This window comes from Phyllobates terribilis, unplaced genomic scaffold (genome assembly GCF_046119375.1).
Source record: "Phyllobates terribilis strain yellow unplaced genomic scaffold, ASM4611937v1 Scaffold_2__4_contigs__length_985480577, whole genome shotgun sequence".
NCBI lineage: Eukaryota > Metazoa > Chordata > Amphibia > Anura > Dendrobatidae > Phyllobates > Phyllobates terribilis.
Window position 1 is genome coordinate 129,059,285 of NW_027362762.1, and position 26,245 is coordinate 129,085,529.

A 26,245-nucleotide genomic window follows, 5' to 3' on the forward strand; every position below is an offset into this window, starting at 1 on the left:
CAATTTTCTCTGCACAAGTCATGAGTCACTGCAAAAGTCCCTGGCAGGGGGAGGAGGGAGCAGCTGGGTCAGGGGTTGAAGAGGGGAATGATTTCTGCAGGGACAAATGTCTTCCTGTTTCTACATAGATCAGAGAAAAGAGAAGAATTATCTGGATAGAAAGGTAAAATGAGCAATTGTAAGTACACAGTGCTATATAATATGATTGCAATATATTAAAGAGGATAAAAACTTTGATGGGAGGAGGTCTTCTTTAACTAAAGCGCTTGATAATACTTCTGATAGGTGTCATTTAGTGGCGGCAAAATGGGCCGGTGCTATAAGTACTTGGAGTCTAGTGGCGATATTGGACAATTCCTTGGAGAAGGGGGATTATTTGTTTTTCTTTCAAATCACATGCATAACATGAAGGGTGTGGGCTCCAAATGATCACAAGTCTAATAGTATTTCTGTGATTATAAAAAAAAAAAAAAAAAAAAATCATTCAGGCGTGCCTAGGCTCCAGGTGCTTCTGAAACTCCTGTACCCACCATATTTGCATCCCTGGAAGGGGCAGATCCAAACTGGTGCAAGGGAATAGTAGAATATTGTCCATGGCAATCAGACTTATTTTTTATCTCTAATTAAAGAGACACTTTTTTCACACACACACACACCTTTCTCATCTATTGACGCCAGCTTGAGAAGGAAAATAAAAAAAAAAAAAAAAGAGTCAAGACAGAAAAATCTTCTACTCAATTCACTTGGATCCAAAAGGTTTCTGTGAAGAAATATCTGCCACAACCGAATGACTAAAAGGCGTTGGACACCAGACTTTAGTGGATAAAAGCGAACCCGGTAATCGACCACCATAGACTAAGGGTATGTGCACACGATGCAGAAATGCTCAGGATTTTTTCCTGAGCGTTTCTGCATGTCTCTGGCAAGGAAAAACGCATGCGGATTGTACATGCAGTTTCCTGCCAGGGACATGCGGAAATGAAGCGGTCTTCACTTTCATTTCCGCATGCGGGTTGACAAGCGCTTTTAGCATCACTTGGAAAGTGCTTGTCAACTTTACACTATATAAATCCATGCAACCGGCATGGATTTATATAGTGTGTGAATGTCAAAAAATAAAAAATAAATATATACTTTACCCTCTGATGGCCCCCGGTGTCCTGCTTCGCTCGGTCCCGGCTGCCGGCAGTGAAGACTTTAGGACCTTCCGACGTCAGCGTCACGTGACCCGTCACATGACTGACGTCAGCGAAGGTCCTTCTTCATTCAACCCCGAAGTGCCGCGAACCAAGCAGGAGCGCTGCGCGGGCCGTCAGAAGGTGAGAATATATATATATTTTTTATTTTATTCTTTTTTTTTTTTTTATGGTACCTGGGTCTGGATGAGAGTCCTCTCCTCCACACCCGGGTACCATCCGCACATTAGACCGCATGAAAAGCGCATCAACATATACAGTGATGCGGATTCCATGCAGTCTAATGCAAGTCAATGGCGGCAAAAGAGCAGCGTTTCCGCAAAATTAATTGACATGCTGCTGCTGAAAAATCCGCATCATGGGCACAGCACATGCGGATTTCAATTGGGGAACATTGCTTCCCTTCTACCATGCGTTTTTCATGCGTTTCCGCAACTGCAAAAACGCCGCGGAAACGCATTAAATACGCATCGTGTGAACTCCGCCTTAAACACTTAAAAAGGTTTCCTTACACACTGTTATTGAAGTTTCTGGAATGAACAAACAAAGGGTTTGTAGAACAAAATGATCTTTCCTTCTGGTTGATCTTTCATTGAAAGAATATTCCCAGAAAGATTTTCCATACGCGTTCAGTGAATCTGGGTAACAAATGGACAGTCAATGTGAAAATAAGGACTAAGATGTGCATGCCAGGGGTCGATGTATCGACCGTTCAATGCAATCACCAAACTACTTTTATCTAATGTGTAGGACGACCACTAACCAATACTGCTAAGCTCACACGTTCAGTATTCGGTCAGTATTTTACATCAGTATCTATAAGTATTTAGGAGTGGGTGATAAATACAGAAGTGGTGACGTGTTTCTATTATACTTTTCCTCTGATTGTTCCACTCCTGATTTTGACTTACAAATACTGATGTAAAATACTGACCAAATACTGAACGTGTGAATGTGTGACATGTTCCAGTGTTGCTCCAGCCTCAGCTTTACTTCCAGCTGCCATGGATTCACTTTTTTTTATTCAATGATGCTTTAGTTTATAAAAAGAACATGGTTACAGCTGATGTATATGCTGAAGACAAGCAGTCCAGGGATGAAAGGAAGGAAGTGGTAAGAAGTGATGGGCTATGAAAAAGCAGGATATTATTTAGATAACAGAAAGGTCACCCGAGCAGTCGCTCCTGTCCTCTTACAGCACTGCCAGCCCTTTTTCCACAAGGAAACGATACCTTCTGGGATTAGACCCCTATAGCCAGGGCTTTCCTACCAATTCTGAACAGTTTTACAAAAGAAGCAATAAATACATTGAGACAAATGCAGTTAAAAGACAAAGCAACTTTCGCACCAAAAATAAATCTTATACAAGTTTTCAAAAACCCAGCCATGTATAGTTAAAATCCCCATGATGCCCAAATTTGCCACATTACTGTTGAGTGGTGGTACCTACCAAAATAAAATGGGTAAAAGCCGTTGACACACCAGTTCTGTGCCAATCTGCTTTCCACAAAGAGGACACGAGCACATTCAGATGTGGCACAATTTTCTGTACAATCTATGTAGATGGGGGTTCTCAAAACATCCCCAAGTAGCAGGGAAAAAAAAAAGACTACACTGCAGTATATGAAGTCCACAGCATGCTCCTCATATTGTAGATGGGTCTTTTTTTAACTCCTTTATTTTGGTGCAAAACAAAAAAAATAATAATACTTCGATTTCAAAGTCCAGACTGCCATTGTGTTTTCTGTTCACTGGTGCCTGGCACCCCATTAAGGGTATATGCACACACTGCGTTTTTGTCACATGGTTTCTGCACAGTTGTCCCAAAACCTGAATGATTTCCTAGTCCCAGCAAAGTGAATGAGATTCCCGAGAACTCATGCACAAGTTGCATATTTTTAATGGCAGATTTAAAGCTGCAGCATGTCAATTCTAGCAGCAGTTTTCTCCCATACTAATGAGTGGGAAAAAAATCTGCAAAAAAAAAAATGCATGTAAAAATGTGATAACACGTGTATTTTACGCTGCGTTTTTCCTGCCAAGAGATCCAGAAATTTCTCAACGTGCGCACTTACAGACATTTCCCATATAAGAAGGAGGGCCTGTCCTGAATTACCCCAATGTACTGTACTTTGATCAGGCTTAGAGGAGATTAGCACCTTGTAAAAAAACGAAAGTACCGGTAATTAATTATCGTCGCCCTTTCTGGATCCAGTCTTGACAAATAGCAAAGCAATCCTCGCAACATCTTATTTTAATGATATTTACCCTATCTAGCTAATGTGTCAGAGCAGCCATAAAAGTCCATTGTTCATGGCTAAACCAAGTCACACGCTATAAACACGCAAAAGGGAGCGACTCCCAATGAATGACCAGGGCTTCATGTGCTGCTAACAAAAGCCGGGATGTTACCCATTGTCAACCTTCAGTTTCAGATTAGCTCAGCTAAATGTTTTATTCCCAAAGACCTGGAGGGGGAAGAACATACCTGCTTTACCCATGGTCAGAGGTCAGGAATTTGTAACCAGAAGGATTCAAGCAAACAGTCCCTGCTGCTGCATGTGTTACGTAGGACAGCGCAGAGATCTTATCCAACTATGTCACCAAACCCTACCTGCCAATGACCCTTGGCACAGCAGCTATGGACAGTGCACCGCTCCCAAGGCCATTCACAAGTACAAGAGCAACAAAACAATAAACGGAATTGGTTACATTTCACTCAATCTGACGCTATCGAAAGGAGAAAAATAAATATTTACCCACAGACATTTGGATATATTTCAATAAACACCATACATACTGGCAAGTCAGGAAAAGATTTTTAATAAAATATAAGCTTGTGCATGATATGTGCAGAAACCTGGAAGAAAAGTCAAATTCCTCCATAAGACAGAGCCCCATTGGAAACCAGCAGAACATACATCACCATTATACATGCTCCAAAAGAGACTAGTGATGTAGGAAATAGACTATACAGATTCCTGCAAATAAGTGCGGTAGACTGAGCCTTTATTTTCTATAGTGTACAGCAAAAACAGTGTCAGAAAGGAGGTCAGATTGAGGCCAAATTTTCACACTTTAGACTCCGTTCCGGCTCATTTAATAGCTACGTTGGCACAAACTCAGAATACCATTTTTCAGGGCTCATCATCTGCTATGGTGATAATACCACCCTACATACAGATTTTGATATAGATTTGCTACAGATTTCACACAAAGTGTGCAACAAGTCTTCATTCAGGACATTCACATTTTGTGGCAGATGTGCCAGGATGCGCACACAACGTCTTTTAGCCGCCTGCGTACCCGCCAGGTTTTTCAATCTGAGGATGCTTCAGGAAAATGCTGGTGGTGTCTCTCCTAAAGCGGCCTACTTCGTCCACTTTGCAAGGGGTGGTTTACAGATATACAAGAAATAGTCAGTGCCTGGAGCTGCCTGAAGAATGGCTTCAGCACTTTTTTCCATTCGGCATCATTGCAAATGTGGAGCTATTAAAAGCAGCTCAAAAGACTGAATCTATGCACAGCAAGTCGCTTTTACATTGCAGTGTATATGTTCATTAAGCACTTTTTCAGGAGAGTTAAAGAGCTTGCCCACCTGAAAAAGACATTGAGTGCACATACCCTTCTCAGATTGTAAGCTTGTGAGCAGGGTCCTCACTCCTCTTGGGATTTGCAGAATATTAACTCTGCAAGGTCTGATATTGTCTGTACATGTGCCCTCCGATTTGTAAAGTGCTGCAGAATATGTTGGCGCAACAGAAATAAAAGTAATTATTATTTCCAGGAGATATTTTTGTAGTGCACTGCCAGTAAATGCTTTAATTGACATCAAAACATACATTTCTGGGAGTGTTGGTAACCAGGGTCCCAGAAATTGTCCAGCCATGAATTGGCAGGTCCTTGAAGCAAATACTACAAACCAATTTAAAAGGAAATCTGTGACCATGTTTCGGCTATTTAGTCTGAGAACAGCATGATGTAGGGGCAGAAACCCTGATTCCAGGGATGTGTCACTTACTGGGTTGTGGCTGCGTAACCCCGCTGATTGGAGCTCACTGACAGTGCGCAGAGTACACAGGGCTGTCAATCAGTGGTGTGGACGGGGTTATACAGAGCTCCGCATTCAGAGAACCGCTACATCTACTGCAGAGAAAACAGGGATTCTATCAAAACTATACTGCTTGTACATGGTTACCACAGAAAAGACCAAACTAACAGATGCGAAACCAGGACAATAAAGAAACAAGAGTGAAGACGAATAAAAGCCTTTGAAATGTGGTGCTGGAGAAGGATGTTCTCAATACCATGGATGGTAAGAAGAACAAACATCAATTTTGGAAGAAATAAAGGCTAGTAGAAATTAATCAAAACTGCACCAAGCACCTACAGCATGCTGCTCTCAGATTACATTGGAAAAATCTACTGAAAGATTTTGTAAACACACACACACAGGTTTATAAAAAGACTCGAGAAAAAAAGAAGTGCACAAAGAATTTTCAATGTATGTTGCACCTCACAGCGTCACTAAGGGTCTCCAAAGAATGATGTCACCATTACATAAACAGTATTTCCCAGTGTCTTACACTACACTCATCTTGTCATCATCCCTAGCATTACTCATTAAGTAATGGTAAAGGCTAATATCCACACCCAGATTATGTGAAACCCTAATAACATGGCTCCTCATTGGTTTTAATGAGCATTCAGCAGGGTCCTAGAAAGCATCACAGCCATGTAGAATCAATCACATCCCAGCTATTGTAAAGGATAGATGCCAAGCAATACATTCCTGTATCTACATCAAAAGCCTAATATAATTGTCAGAGTGTTAAACATGTAACTAGAATCAATTACTACATGAATATGTAGTCTGGCGAACACTATAATAAGCAGGTAATCCTCAGGCCTGGCGTCCATAGTGTCTGCCCCAACCTGTTCCTTGTGATTAGGTTCCAAAACATCCCAGTGTCAGCAAGTTCAAGTTGAGTCAGGGCTGTAATAATAAATGGGCTATTTTTCATGCTTGTGGAGGAAACACATAGTGACTTATTGTGGATCGGTATCAAGGCTGTTTTTACAGGAAAATATAAAAATAACCAAGTCATTCTATTGCAGTTCTTTTATTTTGTTCATTGACAAAGACCCCGGTGAAACCAACTTTCATAAAGAAGTGTTTTCCCAGTAAAGACTTAGGGAAGGGGACGGGCACGGCTCACGAAAAACAGTAAAAAGGCATAAACAGCTTGGAGGAAAACGGAGCGAGAGAACAAGCATACGAGGGTGCCAAAAAGAATTTAATTGATCTGTAGAAAGACAAACAACTGCTGCCTATTTTTGTAGCTGCCCCTTTGTTATGATCTGGATATTTTGGCTTTTCTTTATGTAATTATATTAATGGTGTCCTGGCAGCCTACATGGACCGATCAGTTAGTTTATGCAGTCAATGCCCCGGTTTCCAGGGATTGTAATGTTATTTTGCACGTCAAGTTTTAAAGCTCGAGACAAATTCACAAGATGACCAAGAAGTGAGAAAACAAAGAAAAGTGTTCCAGTGTGACGACAGGTGACCAAAATCAAGTTTTAGTTAGGTCCAGAGCTCGTAGTTCACAGCGATACTTATTGCCTCTAAACATCCATGTAATTCTGCAGTTGTGGTTGAATGCCCCCCCAAAAAAAGCACATTTGAAAACTGGGCATCTTGGCATTAGGCAGAAATGAAGAAGCTTATGAGTCTAGGGCTCTTCTGCGGCAACAGTGTCAGACAAAATTTTATTCAGAAAATAAAAACCCTTTTCCAAGCATTTACTGTTCGCCAAATTCTAACCATATGCCTAAAGGCTTATAGGGGAGAGCTTAGGCATAAAGGAAGAATATTTGCACCTTTTCACTCTATCCTAATCTTGACTACAATGGAATACCCCACCGGTCCTTAGAAGAGTACAAAAAAAGTCCGACTATAGATATCCAAGCTTTAAATATACTATACACATAGAGCATAGTATTCAGCCAACACCAGCTCTTCTATATCTTTCTTTCGCCAACACGAGATCAAATGCAGCAATTATAATTGGATAATAACTATACCGATGAGTAATTACTGTCTGCTAAGTGAGGATGTAAAGCTTCTTATAATTGCAAAGTTATTTCTTTTACAGCAAGCTAAACAGAACTGAGCCGAGACTAGCAATTCATTTCACACATATTAGTATTTCATGATCCTATTAAAACCAGTCTGATTCTCTGAGTTGAAAGCTTGGATATCTATAGTCAGACATTTTTAGTACTCAGCTATATTGTCTATCCACTTGTTAAGGTTTGGATGTAGGTGGGAAGAGTTAAAATTGTTCCTTTATGCCTAATCTTTCTATAAGGCTTTAGTGAACCATAAATGCGCACATACAGTATAGACCAAAAGTTTGGACACACCTCATTTAAAGATTTTTCTGTATTTTCATGACTATGAAAATTGTACATTCACACTGAAGGCATCACAACTATGAATTAACACATGTGGAATTATATACTTAACAAAAAAGTGTGAAACAACTGAAAATATGTCTTATATTCTAGATTCTTCAAATTAGCCATCTTTTGCTTTGATGACTGCTTTGCACACTCTTGGCATTCTCTTGATGAGCTTCAAGAGGTAGTCACCGGAAATGGTCTTCCAACAATCTTGAAGGAGTTCCCAGAGATGCTTAGCACTTGTTGGCCCTTTTGCCTTCACTCTGCGGTCCAGCTCACCCCAAACCATCTCGATTGGGTTCAGGTCTGGGGACTGTGGAGGCCAGTTCATCTGGCGCAGCACCCCATCACTCTCCTTCTTGGTCAAATAGCTCTTACACAGCCTGGAGGTGTGTTTGGGGTCATTGTCCTGTTGAAAAATAAATGATGGTCCTACTAAACGCAAACCTGATGGAAAAGCATGCCGCTGCAAGATGCTGTGGTAGCCATGCTGGTTCAGTATGCCTTCAATTTTGAATAAATCCCCAACAGTGTCACCAGCAAAGCATCCCCACACCATCACACCTCCTCCTCCATGCTTCAAGGTGGGAACCAGGCATGTCGAGTCCATCCGTTCACCTTTTCTGCGTCGCACAAAGACCCGGTGGTTGGAACCAAAGATCTCAAATTGGGACTCCTCAGACCAAAGCACAGAGATCCACTGGTCTAATGTCCATTCCTTGTGTTCTTTAGCCCAAACAAGTCTCTTCTGCTTGTTGCCTGTCCTTAGCAGTGGTTTCCTAGCAGCTATTTTACCATGAAGGCCTGCTGCACAAAGTCTCCTCTTAACAGTTGTTGAAGAGATGTGTCTGCTGCTAGAACTCTGTGTGGCATTGACCTGGTCTCTAATCTGAGCTGCTGTTAACCTGCGATTTCTGAGGCTGGTGACTCGGATAAACTTCTCCTCAGAAGCAGAGGTGAATCTTGGTCTTCCTTTCCTGGGGCGGTCCTCGTGTGAGCCAGTTTCTTTGTAGCGCTTGATGGTTTTTGCAACTGCACTTGGGGACACATTCAAAGTTTGCCCAATTTTTCGGACTGACTGACCTTCATTTCTTAAAGTAATGATGGCCACTCGTTTTTCTTTACTTAGAATTTGTATTATGGCAAGAAAAAAGCAGCTAACAGTCTATTCAGTAGGACTATCAGCTGTGTATCCACCTGACTTCTGCACAACACAACTGATGGTCCCAACCCCACTTATAAGGCAAGAAATCCCACTTATTAAACCTGACACGGCACACCTGTGAAGTGAAAACCATTTCCGGTGACTACCTCTTGAAGCTCATCAAGAGAATGCCAAGAGTGTGCAAAGCAGTCATCAAAGCAAAAGGTGGCTACTTTGAAGAACCTAGAATATAAGACATATTTTCAGTTGTTTCACACTTTTTTGTTAAGTATATAATTCCACATGTGTTAATTCATAGTTTTGATGCCTTCAGAGTGAATGTACAATTTTCAGTCAAAATACAGAAAAATCCTTAAATGAGAAGGTGTCCAAACTTTTGGTCAGTACTGTACATACACACAAGTACAGATACCAAACATGTATGTACGAGTGTCAGTCAATAAGTAATGTCTCCTATTTTTTTTCTCCTTAAATAAGGTAGTTATGTTAAATATTCGAATTTGGCACAATTCCTCAAACCTTCTTCTCCAATCCACAGCAATTGCAACTTCCTGCACCAACAGGTGGCTGGACTGTATCCGTTTGCAAAATGGCTGACATCGATGTTCGTATTAGACAACGTTCTGTGATTGAATTCTTGCACGCAGAAGGTGAAACGCCCATTCGAATTCATGAGAGACTGAAATATGTGTAGGGTGATGCAACAGTGGATGTCAGTACTGTTAGACGATGGGTTCGTCGCTGTAACACAGCTGAAGGGCCATCACCGTTGGCTGACAAAATGCGGAGAGGCAGGCCAGTAACCGCAGTGACTCCAAGCTACATTCAGCGAGTCGATGACATCATTCGTGGTGACTGCCTGGTGACTGCAGATGGATTGTGTGGCATTATCTGCTTCAGTAAAGGCAATGTGATGAAAATTATTGGACAACTGGGATACAGAAAAGTTTGTGCACGGTGGGTCCCAAGAATGCTTTTTACCATGCTGGAATACATGCCCTTGTTAAACGGTGGACCAAGACTGTGGAGATGGATGGAGATTATATTGAAAAGTGACAAATTAATCGTTAATGTTGTGGTTTTCAACCTATGTAATTGCATTTGAATTTCTTGCCAATTAAAAAGGAGAAAAAAAAAAATAGGCGTCATTACTTATTGACTGACCCTCGTATATGTTCTTTTTTATTTAAGTGGTGGAAAACAAAAAATTTATAATAAAAAATTTGCTTATGTCGCCATATTCTGAGACCTGTAGCATCTCCATTTTTTGGGATCTGGGGCCAGGTGAGAGCTTATTTTGTTGTGCGCCGAACTGATGTTTTTAATGATATCATTTTGGGGTAGAAGAGGTTTTGATCACCCGTTATTACGTTTTATTGCAATGTTACAGTGGCCAAAAAAAAAAAAAAACTTAAATTATGGCGTTTTTTTTCTTCTTTTTTCTCGTTACACAGTTTACCAATTTGATTAATTTACTTTATATTTTGATAGATCGGACATTTCTGAATGCAGCGATACCAAATGTGTATTTTAACTATTATTTTCAATTGGGCGAAAGGGAGGGGTGATTTGAACTTTTGTTGTTTTTTTTTTTTTTTTAACCTTCTACTGGCTTCAATAGCCCCCTTAGGAGACCATACGATCGCCTGTGCTATACATAGCAGTGGTTCAGCCCTTACATGTGTAGCAAAAATCACAATCTTCTATGATTGTCAGTCATGGGTCGGAGTTCATAAGAGATTCACAATGACAGGCACGGGGATCTTCTGCAGACCCCCAGCTGTCATGACAATGGCACCCCCCCACCCCGTGACAGGGGCACTGATGGGTGGGACCTGTGACGCGCTTCAGCGCGTGTTAAATGCCGCCGTCGGCGTTTAACAGCGATATTTAACTGGTTAACAGCGCAGGTAGATCTCTGATCCCCCAGTGGCTGTTAGAGGCACATGACAGCTTAGCATATCAGCTGTCATGTTCGGGGAAAGATGCAGGCTCAGCGTCAGAGCCTGCATCAAAGGCAGGGACACGACCTTTGATGCACCTATACGCAAAGGTCGTTAAGGGGTTAAAAGAAACAAGTCGCTTCAAGCCATTTACCTGCAGATTTAGCTGTAGCAGTAACATATTCAAAAGTAAGTATTTATCCTCAGCTCCTGTCAGATAGGAGTTGTGTGTGGGTCAAATATCATTGGTAACAGTCAGGTCTGTTGGTAGCCCAGTCTGCACTGATGAGGGGCAATACCCCGAAACACCGTGTCTACAAATTGAGATTCTGGTTTGGCTTAATCCAAAGTCATATTGCAAGGCTCTTTATAGGGTCAATAGTGAGTTTTAGGATTGCCACTTCCAACAGGTGGCACTATATAGTTCTAATCCTTCCTCTACCTCTCTGAAGAGACAAGTTGGTTAAGGGAGAATATACTTTTTCGGTGGGGAGGGACTAGGAAGAATAGTATAATGCTATGAAGCTTAGAAAATAAAAGGGGAAAAAAAAAAATGGAACCTTGCGCTATCTGTAGTAATTCAGCAGACTCCGGCACAGTGTGTCAGGATCATGTAGTACAGATGTTAACCTTCCAATATTTATAGCAGAGTTTCTTTATTGACCATTTCCCCAGCTGCCATATTCTCAGACAGTGTTAATGCTCCTGTTAGATAGTTGTGCTCTTTTTAGGTTAAAAGTTAGTATATGTGTTCACTGATCATGTGCTCCAGGGGAAACTCAAGACCTAACTTTATTATGGACGGAATGTGTGCGCAAAACTGATTTGTGCTTTGCCAATGTGACCTTATAGACAATGATAAAATGTAGAAGAAAAAAAAACGCAGAGATTGTCCTTTTGTTCTTTCTTGACCAGAAGAGAAATTATAAAAGTGTAAAATTACTCCAGCCAGAGCAGAATCCAGCACCTACAGTAGTGGCACCAATGTGATCGTTCTCTAAAGTCTCCAGCTCCAAAATCATAAATGTATAAAGCAGTGTGTCCCGTCATCACATCAAAAGTGGGCAGCTTTTGCCCTTATTTCAGTCTGTTCTGAAGATCAGTGGGGTTCCCACATTAATCTAGAAGTCATCACATACCCTGTGTATTTTTTTTCATTGTAAAACCCTTTTAAAAATGTCTGACTGTAGATACTGCAGTCCCGCAGTATATGGATTTTGCTTCTATTCTTCCTCACTCATCTCGCTTATCAATATTTTTCAATGCCTGCAAAATCTGTTAGGAAGTGAATTAGCCAACTGCTTCTCCATACGAACTGAAAGTGGTCAGATCCAGTTTCACCATTTAAGCAATTGCGGCCATAACTAGTGTTAGTGCTCAACCTCTTGCATATATATGGCACGGTGTTTGAATAAGATGCCAATTATAAAAGGAAATCTGTCAGTAGGGACAACCCTTCTATATGGGCATACAAGTCATAGGAAGCGGAATAAAATTATATCCGCGATCCAGCGTCTTATTCCAGAGAAATCCACATTCTTATATGCAAATGAGCTGTTAAGATCTATGGACCGGACATAGATCTCCCTGAGAATCTGCCTTCAGAGATTATAAATAGGAGGAATTACCAGTGAGAGACAAGTAACACAGAACTGAACTTTGTCTCAAACAAATTTGCTGCAGCTCTCACAGCACTGCTGTATTGTAACCCAATCAGCCTGTGAGCTGGAAGCCGAGAGGAACCTGCAGATGTGTCAGGTATAATCACACACAGCTCTGCAGTGAGATCAGGAGAGCAGAGAGCGGCCATCACACATCACACTGATAACTCCTTTTGTTTAAAATAATCTCTGAAGGCAGATTCTCAGGGAGATCTATGTCCGACCCATAGATCTTAACAGCTCATTTACATACTGATAAAAGTGAGGATTTCTCTGGAATAAGACATCGGACTGCATATGTGAAGGTGTCTTGGTATTCAGAATCCTATGGCCTACAGGTGCATCTCACTTAGATCATCAAAAAGTTAATTTATTTCAGTTCAATACAAAAAGTGAGTCATTACAAACAGTGATCCATTTGAAGTGTTTATTTGTGTTAATGTTGCTGATTATGGCTTACAGCCAATGAAAAACACGAAAGTCATTATCTCAGTAAATTAAAATAATTAACAAAAAACACCTGCAAAGGCTTCTGATGCGTTTAAAAAGGTCCCTTAGTCTGTGTGCCCACTATGCGTTTTTCAAGCTTTTCTGCCGCGGAATTTCCGCAGCGATAACACTTTAAAAAAAAAACACTTGGTAATACGTGCCCCATGGTCCCCAATGCTAATCTGCATGTGCTATGCACATGCTGCGGAAATTTCCGCTGCGTATCATTGCGGAAAAATACACAGCATGTCCATTAATTTTGCGGACACAGCGTAATTGCCGCCATTGACTTGCATTGGACCGCGCGACATCCGCATCACTGCATCTGCACATGCGGATATCATACGGTTCAATGTGTGGATGGTACCCGGGTTTGGAGAAGAGGAGACTCTCCTCCAGACCCAGGTACCATAGAACCTGTTAAAAAAAAAAAAAAAAATTAAATAAAAAAAAATTATACTTACCTTCTGATGGCCCCCGTTCTGTTGTATGGGTCGCGGTGGTGTAAAAGGACCTGTCATGACGTCATTTAGTCATGTGACAGGTCCCACGACCACCAACGTCACCGATACAACAGACTGGACGCAGCGGAGAAAATACCGGGAGCCATCGGAAGGAAAGTATAATCTTTATTTTTTACCATTATTAATTTTTTTTTAACTATTACTTGGTCACACTATATAAATCCATGCCGGTTGAATGGATTTATATAGTGACCAAGTTGTCAAGTACTTTTCCAAGTGATGCTAAAATCGCTAGGCAAAGCGTTTGATAACCCGCATGCAGAAATGCATGCAAAAAAACGCTTGACAAACGCTTCTACTTGGCAGGAAAACCGCATGTAAAATCCGCATGCGTTTTTCCTGCCAGGGAGAAGCGGAAAAAATATGCAGCATTTCTGCATCTTGGGCACTTAGCCTTAGCCGGTTTCACAATCATGACGAAGACTGTGGACTTGACAGATGTCCAGAAGGCAGTCACTGACACTCCACAAGGTCCCAGAGTTCCAATTTTCATTAGGAAATCAAGGTCCCAGAGTCTGGAGGAAGAGTGGAGAGGCCACAATCCAAGCTGCTTGAGGTCTAGTGTGAGGTTTCCACAATCAGTGATGGTTTGGGGAGCCATGTCATCTTCTGGTGTAGGTCCACTGTGTTTTATCAAGACCAAAGTCAGCGCAGCCGTCTACCAGGAAATTTTAGAGCACTTCATGCTTCCCTCTGCCGACAGGCTTTTTGGAGATGGAAATTTCATTCTCCAGCAGGAGTTGGCACCTGTCCACACTGCCAAAAGTACCAATACCTGGTTTACAAACAACAGTATCACTGTGCTTGATTGGCCAGCAAAATCGCCTGACCTTAACCCCATAGAGAATCTATAGGGTATTGTCAAGAGGAAGATAAGACCAGACCCAACAATGCAGACGAGCTGAAGGCTGCTATCAAAGCAACCTGGGCTTCCATAACACCTCAGCAGTGCCACAGGCTGATCGCCTCCATGCCACGCCGCATTGATATAGTAATCGATGCAAAAGGAGCCCGACCAAGTATTTAGTGCATTTACTGAACATACATTTCGGATTTTAAAAACATTTTTCAAACTGTTATAAAGTATTCTAATTTACTGAGATAATGACTTGTGTTTTCATTGGCTGTAAGCCATAATCATCAACAGTAACAGAAATAAACACTTTAAATAGATCACTCTGTAATACGAGTTTCACGTTTTGTATTGAAGAACTGAAATAAATTAACTTTTAGATGATATTCTAATTTAGTGAGATGCACCTGTATATGACCATGTAAACTGCTTAGGAGGCTTGATCCTACTGACAGATTCTCTTTAAAGGGGTATTCCCATCTCCAAGATCCTATCCCAATATGTAGTAGGTGTAATATTAGCAAATATCTCCAATTAGAAATGTAGTATAGTATTTTTGATTCGCTATGCCACTTCCCTCATGTGCAGGCATTACAGGACCTTAGGTATCTACGGTTACGACAACTAGCAGCTAGCTAACTGTCAGTTTACCAGTGGACGTAACCATGGATACCTAAGGTCCTGCGATGCCTGCACATGAGGAAAGAGACATAGCGAATCAAAACTACTATACTACATTTCTAATTGGAGGTATTTGCTAATATTATTACACCTACTACATATTGGGTGGATAGGATCTTGGAGATGGAAATACCCCTTTCAGTCTCAGACATTGAAGGAAATCTGAAAACATACATAGTAAGACTTAATGAAAACATTCATGAAGGCTTAAAGGGGGTCTCCAGTTTGAATAATCCCTATTGTTAAAGTGCCCCTTGACAATGAAATGATGATCATAAGGTCTCCTGGAGGAAGTTCAATGAATTGGCCGTAATCTGGGGAGAATCCTGGCAGTAAAGGTTAAATTTCCCCTGTGGTGCCATTACACTTCTCATTCACATCAATGGTTTATATGAGTAATACAAATACATAGTCATTCTCCTTTAATAAAAGATAGGGAAATATGCTTCCCTATCCATCCCATTTATTTTAAAAGTGTAACACATATGTACGTATACCTCCAACAGGATCAACGGTGGTGTGAAACGCACTTAAGCTTTGTACGCTTCTATACTCGGTTACATTTCCCTTTAAAGTAGAATAGTTTCCCTTGAGGGATAGAATAAACTGCTGTGTTATACTTGATGATCTGAAATGTGAAGCTTTTCAGATGAACTATTCCGAGCATCACTAATGCTGCATAATTTTCAGTCTTCTTACTCTGTCTGAGGACACAGCCTGAGGATATACTTCTGCATCCTGTAGACTGGATCCATGACTTACTCTGCTGCTACCCACATGCTCAGTGGATATTGCAGAAATTACCGAAAATACATTTTATACTTCATCAATATCTGTTGTAACCAACCTTCCCCATCAATAGCCTTGAACGACAAGTAGAAGACCGTGGCGGAGTCTGATATATACTAAATGCCATATACTAGATTATTTTTTTTACATTATCCACTTCAATAGAAAAAAAGTTTATTATGGAAAAAAGTGTTGTACAGTCTATTGCCAGGACTGTGGTGGCACCAACTCAAGGTAATGAGAACATAGTCAAATTCAGAAGAAAGTCAGCACCTACATTATTAGGGTATTTTATTGCAACCACTTGCATGTGCAATAATACACAACTTCCGACTGTGATGTAGCAGGTAACAATGGAGGCCTTTGGGAGCATTTACACTGCATGATTATCGGGAATGATTATCTGACGAACGCCCTTTCCACAATCTTGCCGTCTAAAACAAGTTGCGAATCCCCCTGGAGAGAATAGATGTCTTTTTGTGCAAAAAAAAATATGAAGTTTTTTATTCACATCAAAATAAAAGATTTTTAAAATATTCACAAAGGATTTTTTTTTTTTTTTTAAACGCCACATTTAAATTATCTGTCACTAGATTTTTGCTACCCCATCTCTGCACAGCTTGATATAGGGTCAGAGATCCAGATTCCAGTGATGTGTCCCTTACTTTACTAGTTGCTGCAGTTTTGATAATCAGTTCTCTCTGCTGAGGATCTAGCAGTTCTCTGAATGCAGAGCTCTGTATAACCCCGCCCACATGACTGACAGCTTTCTGCCTATGCACAGTGTACACAGGAATCTGCCAATCAGTGGTGTGAGCGGAGCTATACAGAGCTCATGTATATGGAAGACTGTAGAAAGTTTTACTAGTTCTGTAGTGATAAAAATCACAATTTTATTAGGCGATTATCAAAAGTACAGCAAGCAGCACAGTAAGTGACATCACTGGAAGCACGGTTTCTGTCTCTACATTATGCTGCTCTCAGATTGGCAGAAATCTGGTGACTTGGGCGTTTTTACTCGTTTTTTCCCAATTGAGTTCAAGATTTGTTAGCAGCAAAAATGCACCAAAACCACGTATTATGTTCAGTAAAGTTTTCTGACCATAATATACTTTATCCATTCAGGAAAAAAAAAACATCAAAAGACAACATGTGAACATAACCTTAGGCTAGACGACACCAATTCCAACAGAAGCGACAGCCACAAGTGTGAACATTTTAGAAGGAATTCAGAATAGATTCAATGTCATGAGCAGACTACAGAAACTCTCCACACGGTGACGCATATATTATACAACAGCCGGGACGGCAAACACAGCTATACGACAGAATCTTTCATCGATTGCTGTCAGGGCCAGTCAGGCGTGTTAATCTGCAAACTGCTGGGATTACAAAAGGAACAACTCATATTCCCACATCCAGCACCGAAACAGGAATACCAAAACGGATGAGAAATGAGTAAGGCTGTGTGCACACAGAGGGTTTTTTTTGTTTGTTTGTTTGTTTTTTTAAAGGCAGTCAAAATCAAGTTGTCTAGTAGGGGCAGCTTCAGAAAACTCCTCCTTTGGGGAGGTTTTGGTTTTTTGAACTGGTTTTGAAGCTTTTTAGAAGAGTATGGTTTTCCTGAAGCATTAGTTATTTATTTTTTAAAGCTTTTTATTGGACAGCTCCAAAACCGCAATATATTACCGCAGAAAAGCAGGGCTGTGGAGTTGGTAAACCAAACCTAAGACTCCCTCATACACGGCTCATGTGTAAGTGATAAATTTACTGTAGCACAGATTCATCTCAGCTAATAGTCTAGACCCTTAGATCAGGAATAGGACATTTCATAACTTTCCCAAATTCTTATGAAAAAATATTCCCCACAAACTGCATTGAATTACTGTACCCAATTATATATTTTAGGAGTCGGTCCATTTTATTCCGACTCCACCAAAATGGGCTCCAACTCAAGACTCCACAGCCCTGGCAGAAAGCTATGGTCGCCTTCTCAAGTGTGTTAATGTGACTTCTTTCCCACAGATAGCCACACAAAAATATGTAATACCAATCTGTTCAGATTATTGCAGCATTTTTTTTTTATTTATTTATTTTTAAATACGATTGTGATGCAGATTTAAAACCGCTTTAATGCATTTTTTGTAATTTAAGGAGAGGGTATCCATTTTAAAAAGATAATCCCTCTAATTTTTTTATTTTTTATTTATTTATTTAGTTTTTTTTTAAATAAACCTATCAGCGGTAAAAAAAAAAAAAAAAAAAAAAAAAAAAAAAACACCTGTAGAAGTTCTCAGATGCTATCACTTAAGCAACAAAACTTTACGACCTGTACAGCAATTACACCAAACCCACAGGTCACCCCACACATTAATACTCCAGACTCATCAGGTTGAATAATAACACTATCGAACTCCAACCCCCCGTGTGAGTAACCTATGCAAATATCACATCTCTACAGGGACATTTATCTGAGTTTTGGGGAATTAGTCATAGTAGAAGTGAAGCTCAGATTATTCACATCTGCCACACTTGTGGGTTTCTGTCAGTCTGCTCCACCCCGGCTATTTCCTCTGCTGAAACACGCTTTGTCCCGTGCACTCATTTTTTAGAGATTTTACATTTTACTTGTATTCTACATAATGCAATTTACAATAAGAGTAAACATTTACTGAGTCATTAAAAAAATTGTACCCTGCTATAGATCATGTGTGACCCACACAACCTACGTCATATCCATGTAAAGTGACCTATTTAGGGTATATTCACATGTAACGGTTGTGCTGCAAGTCAAAGTAATACCACCAAGGGTTGATTTATTATTTTTCCGTGACCGATATATATATTTAAAAAACAAAAACACATTTCGGACACGTTTTCTCCAACATTTTTAGCACCATAAACATGTAATGATTTGTAACTGAAAGAACAAAAGCATAAGGGTAAATTCAAATGCAGCAGGTTTGATGCAGAAGTTTCTGAGACATCTAAAAATCTGTTCCATTCATCTAGAGAGTGAGCTCCTGTGGTAGCAATCACATGGATTTCTGCAACCTCCATGTGATGAATAGACAGACACATAAATCTCTGCAACAAATTATCATGGGCAAATACACCTGAAAGGTTAAAAAGGGTAGTCCGGAACTTTAACATTGAAGGCCTATCCTTAGGATAAATCATCAATTTCTGATCGGTGGGTGTGACACCCGGCACCTCCGCCAATCAGCTGTTCTTGGTGTCAGCCGAAAAGGCTCAGTTACGGAGCTGCACTTCACAGCTCCGACGACGAACTAGTGGTCATGGCCAGGTACTGCACATCCACCCCCTATTGATCTGAATAGCTAGTATTCCACCGGACAGAGCTGTGCAGTGCAACTCCGTAACTGAGCAGTTCCGGCTGACACCAAGAGCAGCTGATTGGCGGTGTCACAGCCCCACCGATCCGAAATTGATGACCTATCCTAAGGATAGGCCATGAATGTTAAAGTCCCGGACAAACCCTTTAAGAGAGTAGTCACCACTTTATGGCTACACAGTAGGATGGCTCCTAGATCAGCTAGCCATCACAAGACCAATGGAAGGTAAGAGTAATTGTCCAATCAAGGCAATTTATTTCACAGAGGGTCTTATAACTGGGACTCCCCTTCCTAGAAGCTTGCTGGAGAGGGGGAATGGAAACATTCCCATAAAAACAGACAGCTCCTTTAGATTGTGTTTGTTAGGAAACTAATACGGATGACATTTGACATTTACAGTATATTCCAGGAACAGCCTAAAATTTGTGATATTTCTAACTGAACATAAAATATATTTATATTTTGATTTCGGCATTCCAGTCCACTCCTTTCTCATCTACACTGCAGCCCGGCTTCACATAGACCTTTATCCTATTCCTAATGTTTCAGGGCCATAAAAACAAATGTCACGACTTTGGTGAAGACTGACACAAAGGCATGGCAGACCACAGGAAGGGGTATAAGAGTTTATGCAGTCTGATGATGGACCCTAGTGGCATCATAAAGGATCCATGCCCAAAGCTTTGCCTCATACACCAACAACTCAAGTTTAGGTTTATTGTTTTTTGTTTTGTTTTTTTCTTTCCAACCAGTCCTGTAACAACTAAAAATGAGACACACGTCCTGAATGTAGAATATGGGAAACGTCCATGTCATAGAGTATATTTGCACCAATGAGAATACGCTCCTATCAATGGTACCCCAATGATATCCCAAACACACAGCCAGTCACATACTCCATTTCTACACACTCACGCTAATTATTTTCCATTTAGTACCTCATTACTTTTACAACACATTTGTCGTCAGGAGCATTTGTAACTATTGTTATAAAACTTCAGCATAAGCCTCAGCCTTCATTTATAGAACAGACTTTAAGATGCGAATCTTCGTGTCATTACAGGTAGAGAAGGCTGACGAGGTGCGCTAATTCACAATTTTGCCAGCTCAGAAAAATTTAATTGCTCTACTAAATACTGTTAAGAAAAAAAAAAAAAGAAAAAAAAAGGGTGAAGACACAATCTGCCTTTGTTTCGTGGATGGCGTGTGAAGGGTAATCCCTGCAGGAATGTAGGAGAACCTTCTGTATCCAGGAGAGGACTGGACCTTTGGGTGAACTTTGAGCATGAAGCGTTCCTTGTAGGAAGGGGCACAAAGTACGATAGATACTCCACTGTACACAATCAGGAGTCGTTTTCTATTAAACAGGACTGCTTGGCACTAATCATTGCTGGTAAAATCCACAGCATACTCATTGGCGAGGGAACCAGACTGCGGATACAGGGCATAACCTGTAAATAATTGACATGTCACCCAAGTCACAGATACTTCCTGAAGATCACAGGTCACAACACCAACGTCTGAAAGTATTACAGGCTACAAACGATGGGACATTATACATAGTGGAAGGTGATGGGCGGCTGAAGACCAGCATAGTCACTGACTATGATTTATAGAGGATTACTCACACAATTGAATTGTGTCACACCAGGTCCCGCACCACAGATGGTCTGGATAGGAGGTGAGAAAAATACTCCTACACCTGTCTAATCAGAAAACAGTCATAACCTATTTTTTTTCTGAAACCCATTAGATGGTAACAGTCAGATTTAAAGGGGAAGTCCAGGCTCATTAGAATATTAAATTAGGACTGCTGAGCACCCCTTTGCTTCTCTATTTGAGTATCGCAACAACACAAGTAAACCATTCATAAAACAATGTGAATACATATCATATTTGATATATTAAAAAAAAAATAAAATCTCTAAAAAGGTTGAAAACTCCTCAGAAAGCAAATGAAATGCTTCCATTGATAAAGTGCTGAGTGTCCTGGTTAAAGGGAATTTCAGTTGGGTGCAAATACATATTACATAATCCTAAAGTTCCCCTAGGGAGACACTATATAACTAATACAAATTGTAATAAGGTAAATAAATGTTTGAGACACAAAGACAACACGCGTTTAAGTAAGGGACGCAGTAACTGTGGCATCATGGACAGTCGTAGTGGTGTGTTACCCAACAGTCATGCTAGTGCACAGTACAGCCTGTACGGAGCAGAGCAGCAATGTGACACCACGGAACAGCGTCTCTTCTGTTTACATCAGCCTCCAACCTGTGGCTCTACAGCGGTTGCGAAATTACTACTCCCAAAAGGTCCAGAGAGTGATAGCTTGGATTCACTAGTCTAAGTGTTACAAACGGGAACGGTTCTAAGAGAAGACAATCAATCATGGGATCCCTAAGGGACAAGATAAAAGGCCAGTGAAAACTTGTGTAAAAATACAGCAAAAAAAAAAAAAAAAAAAAATCAACTGCGAAGAAGACATCACTTCTCTCTGCCGAGTCTCAAAATATTACTGGTTGATAATTAATTGGAGTTCATGTATAATCATCACCGGCTTCTCAGAAAGAGTAACCCGACAATGAGCTCTTCCTCAGGATGCAGTCCAGCGGAAATGGATAGTGGAGAGAATGTGTCACTACACAATGTACTAGTGCGGGGGTCATAAAGTGGAGCTTCTATAGATGCAGCTCACATACAGCCCATGGCAAGTACTAATGAAAATGAGATATGCATACATCCCAAGGAGGAACCATAGAAGAGCGCGTGCCATACCTACAGCCCAAGGGGGAACCATAGAAGAGAGCGTGCCATACATACAGCCCAAGGGGGAACCATAGAAGAGAGCGTGCCATACATACAGCCCAAGGGGGAACCATAGAAGAGAGCGTGCCATACATACAGCCCAAGGGGGAACCATAGAAGAGAGCGTGCCATACATACAGCCCAAGGGGGAACCATAGAAGAGAGCGTGCCATACATACAACCCAAGGGGGAGCCATAGAAGAGAGAGCGTGCCATACATACAGCCCAAGGGGGAGCCATAGAAGAGAGAGCGTGCCATACATACAGCCCAAGGGGGAGCCATAGAAGAGAGAGCGTGCCATACATACAACCCAAGGGGGAGCCATAGAAGAGAGAGCGTGCCATACATACAACCCAAGGGGGAGCCATAGAAGAGAGCGTGCCATACATACAACCCAAGGGGGAGCCATAGAAGAGAGCGTGCCATAAATACAACCCAAGGGGGAGCCATAGAAGAGAGCGTGCCATACATTCAGCCCAAGGGGGAGCCATAGAAGAGAGCGTGCCATACATACAACCCACTAAGAAGTACTATCATTGCAATGTGTGCACCATAATTACAACCCACAGTAAGTACTAACCATAGCAGAGGCTGTATGCCACATACACAACCCACCATTAGAATTATCCATAGAGAATGAGAGATACATACATCCCACTAGAAGTACCAGCACAGCAGAAAGCGAGCCACACATACAATCCACCATAAGTACAATTAAGAGGGGAGAGGCAGCCACATATACAACCCACAAGCAGTAATGTCACAGTAGAAATCACGGTGCTCATATAGGAAGCGAGCCACACATACAAGCCACAATAAGTAATGTCCTAAGGAGAGCGCACGTACAGACGCACTAATTACAGCAGAGAGCGAGCCACTCACAACCCATTACACCTACCTTCTGTACCAGCATTTCTGAACTCCAGTCCTCAAGTATCCCCACAAATTATTATTTTAAGGGTAGCCTATAAAGAGCATGCCTATGGCGATTTCTGAGGACTTGAAAATTCTTACATCATCCAAGTGAGACTAAGGAAATCCTGAAAACATGACCTGTGTAGGTACTCAAGGAAAGGAGTTGAGAAACACTCATATACAGAAGTCAGAGCACATCACATACATGCACAGTATACACGCCAGCCACCACAAGCCGTGTATAGTCAGAGCACATCACACACATGCACAGAATACACGCCAGCCACCACAAGCCGTGTATAGTCAGAGCACATCACATACATGCACAGGATACAAGCCAGCCACTACAAGCCATGTATAGTCAGAGCACATCACACACATGCACAGGATACATGCCAGCCACCACAAGTCATGTACAGTCAGAGCGACTCCTCAGAGCCCTATTATAGTAAATTCAGGATCATCATGGGGATAGCTCCTGTAATCAGCCCTGAGCCTCGGAGCCTGTGTAACAGCTGCACAGTCGCAGACGTGGTCCCCAGAGCCCCATCCAATCCAGACAACCCCCTCAGCGCAGCTCATCCCATTGTCAGGAAGCGGCGGTGCAGGTACTAGCAGGAGTTGGGTTACCTGATGGTGCTGACACCTCGCAACAGGTTATCACCAGGGAACATCAGACAGTAATCTGAAACTCAAGTGCTGGTTATACATCAGGTATTGTGTCAAGTGTCAGCGCAGCAGGCAATCAATCTCCAGCAGCCACTACATTCAGGAGCCCTGATTTGTCGCCTTATACAAGGACTACTACTCCCAACAGACAACAGCGCTCCATAACTTTACACTGAGCTGAGACTCTGCAACTAATAATCAACCTGAGAAATTCTGTATATAGGACCCCAATATGATTGTAAGAGAATCAGAACTTTGGGGACTAAACTGCAAGTGAAAACCCGCTTGCTGATTCCCACCGCTGTGTGTGTGACTGAGCCAGGGGAGATCTCAGCGGCAATTTGGTTATTTTACAACTCTAAGTTGGTCACAGACTGAAGTAATAGTCATTGAGACAAGAGGGGTAGACACATCAGCCAGGTTAGAGGGTTCCTGACCATATACAGCACCGACCCCCCCTGACTATACCACCACAACTCACACTGCAGAGTCCTGAGCAAAGTCGCTGAACGATCTGTGATCGCATCGGTCACCACACACCCCCGACAATCATCGCCTGCACTCACCTTCCAGCCGGCGGAGCTGTTGCTGTCGCCCTTGTCCTTGAAGTAGGGGACGCTCTTGACCATCCAGTCGTAGATCTGGGACAGGGTGAGCCTCTTCTCCGGGGCGCTCTCGATGGCCTGGCTGATCAGGTCGGCGTACGACAGGTTGCCCCAGGCGTTGCGGCGGGAGGAGCTGCTCTTGCGGGGCTGCTGGGCTCCCAGGGGGGACGGGGAGGACGCCGGGGACAGGGCCGGCACCCCGGGGGGCGCATGCAGGGCGCCGGGCTGGGGGTGCTGCTGCGGGTGGGGGTGCTGCTGCAGCTGCAGGAAGTCCCCGCACACCCCCGGCTCGTAGTCCTCGCTCTCCTCCAGCAGGCTCATGAAGTCCACATTGCCGGCTGCGGGCTCGGGCTGCAGGGAGGGCGCCGGGGACGAGGTGGCGGAATTGCTGGGGTTAAACTCAGGACGGGGCAGCGGCCAAGTGCAAGACCTGGGCCGGGATAAAGGCTCGAAGTCCGGGTCTATCTCCACCACCGGGGGCGAAGGGGCTTCAGCCATGGCTCCCGGGGACTACGCACTAACTTTGCCGCAAAAGTTTCAGTCACTTCATGAGGCGGCGCTTCGTGGGGAAAGAAATCTGCGTCACTCACTCGCTGCGTCAGCTCGGAGCTCTGCGTCACTCCACAGAGACTGTGCGTCACCACGCCGCACACACTGCGCCCGCACTCCTGCTCCTCACTCCTCGGCAGCCGCCTGTTGAATGTCCGACCTGCCCCCCAGCAACAGGCTGCAGTTTACTGAAAGCCGCCGTCACGAGCCGGCCCTGCCTACTTCTACAAAGAAGGAAAGGGGGGAGTAGGCGGGGTCTCCTAGACAGCACAGCGTCCAATCCAGGCGTCTCATCGCTGTCTCCGCCCCCTCTCCACCCTCCTAACTTTTCCGGGTTCTCCTGCCTTCACCTAGTAATGCTGCTGAGTGGGCGGAGATGACACTGGGACTTCACTAGCTTAACCCCGTCTTTGCCTTTTCTTGCTTGTTAATGGGCGTCTGTGATTGGTTAGGTTATCTCACAGCCGGCGTGACAGGGGTTAAGAGCCAGCGCCGGCCGATCCCGTGTTGTTATGATGATGGTGCTGTGTGGAGCGGTGTGCGGTTTGTTTATGTTCCTTGCGTGCAACGTGTCTGCCGCGCTCGCCACAAACAGCCGGCGCGATCCAAAGAGCAGAGAGGAATGACCCCGGCAGATAACGCGGCCGTGCTGTGCACTCCGAGCACGCGTGATCCCCGCATACTAACAGCAGCCGGCTCCAGCATTGTGCGGCTCATACAACACCCGTGACGGCATCAGGGCGAAAACACTGAGGAGTGACATCACTCTGTGACTTAGCCACAGCGTGCACATACAACCACCACATAGTGACCAGATAATCATCCCCATACCACATATAACAGCCAGATAGTGACCAGATAATCCCCCCATACCACATATTACCACCACATAGTGACCGGATAATCCCCCATACCACATATTAACACCACATAGTGACCGGATAATCCCGCCATACCACATATAACCGCCACATAGTGACCGGATAATCCCCCCATACCACATAACCACCAGATAGTGACCGGATAATCCACCATACCACATTTAACCACCACATAGTGACCAGATATTCCCCCTACCACATATTACCACCACATAGTGACCAGATACTACCTCCATACAGCATATTACCACCAGAGAGTGACCGGATAATCCCCCCATATCACATATAACCTCCAGATAGTGGCCGGATTATGCCCCTATACCACATATAACCACCAGTGACCAGATAATCCCCTATACCACATATTACCACCAGACAGTGACCGGATAATCCCCCCATACCACATATGATCACCATATAGTGACCGGACAATCCCCCCATGGCACATATAACCACCAGATAGTGACCGGATAATCCCCCATACCACATATTACCACCAGATAGTGACTGGATAATCCCCCATACCACATGTAACCACCACATAATGACCAAATAATCCCCCATACCACATACAACCACCACATAGTGACCAGATAATCCCCCGTACCACATATTACCACCACATAGTGACCAGATAATCTTCCCATACCACATATTACCACCACATAGTGACCAGATAATCCCCCATACCA

General features: G+C 42.7%; 1 protein-coding gene across 1 annotated transcript in view; it reads right to left on the reverse strand.

Moving 5' to 3' along the window:
- The window catches only part of FOXO1 (forkhead box O1), a 43,577-nt gene extending 18,654 nt beyond the window's left edge, over positions 1 to 24,923 (reverse strand). Inside the window, exon 1 of the mRNA XM_073662588.1 lies at positions 24,085 to 24,923. Coding sequence (XP_073518689.1) covers positions 24,085 to 24,621 — 537 coding nt within the window. The 5' untranslated portion in view covers positions 24,622 to 24,923. The remainder of the gene's footprint in view (positions 1 to 24,084) is intronic.
- Positions 24,924 to 26,245: the final 1,322 nt, after the last annotated feature.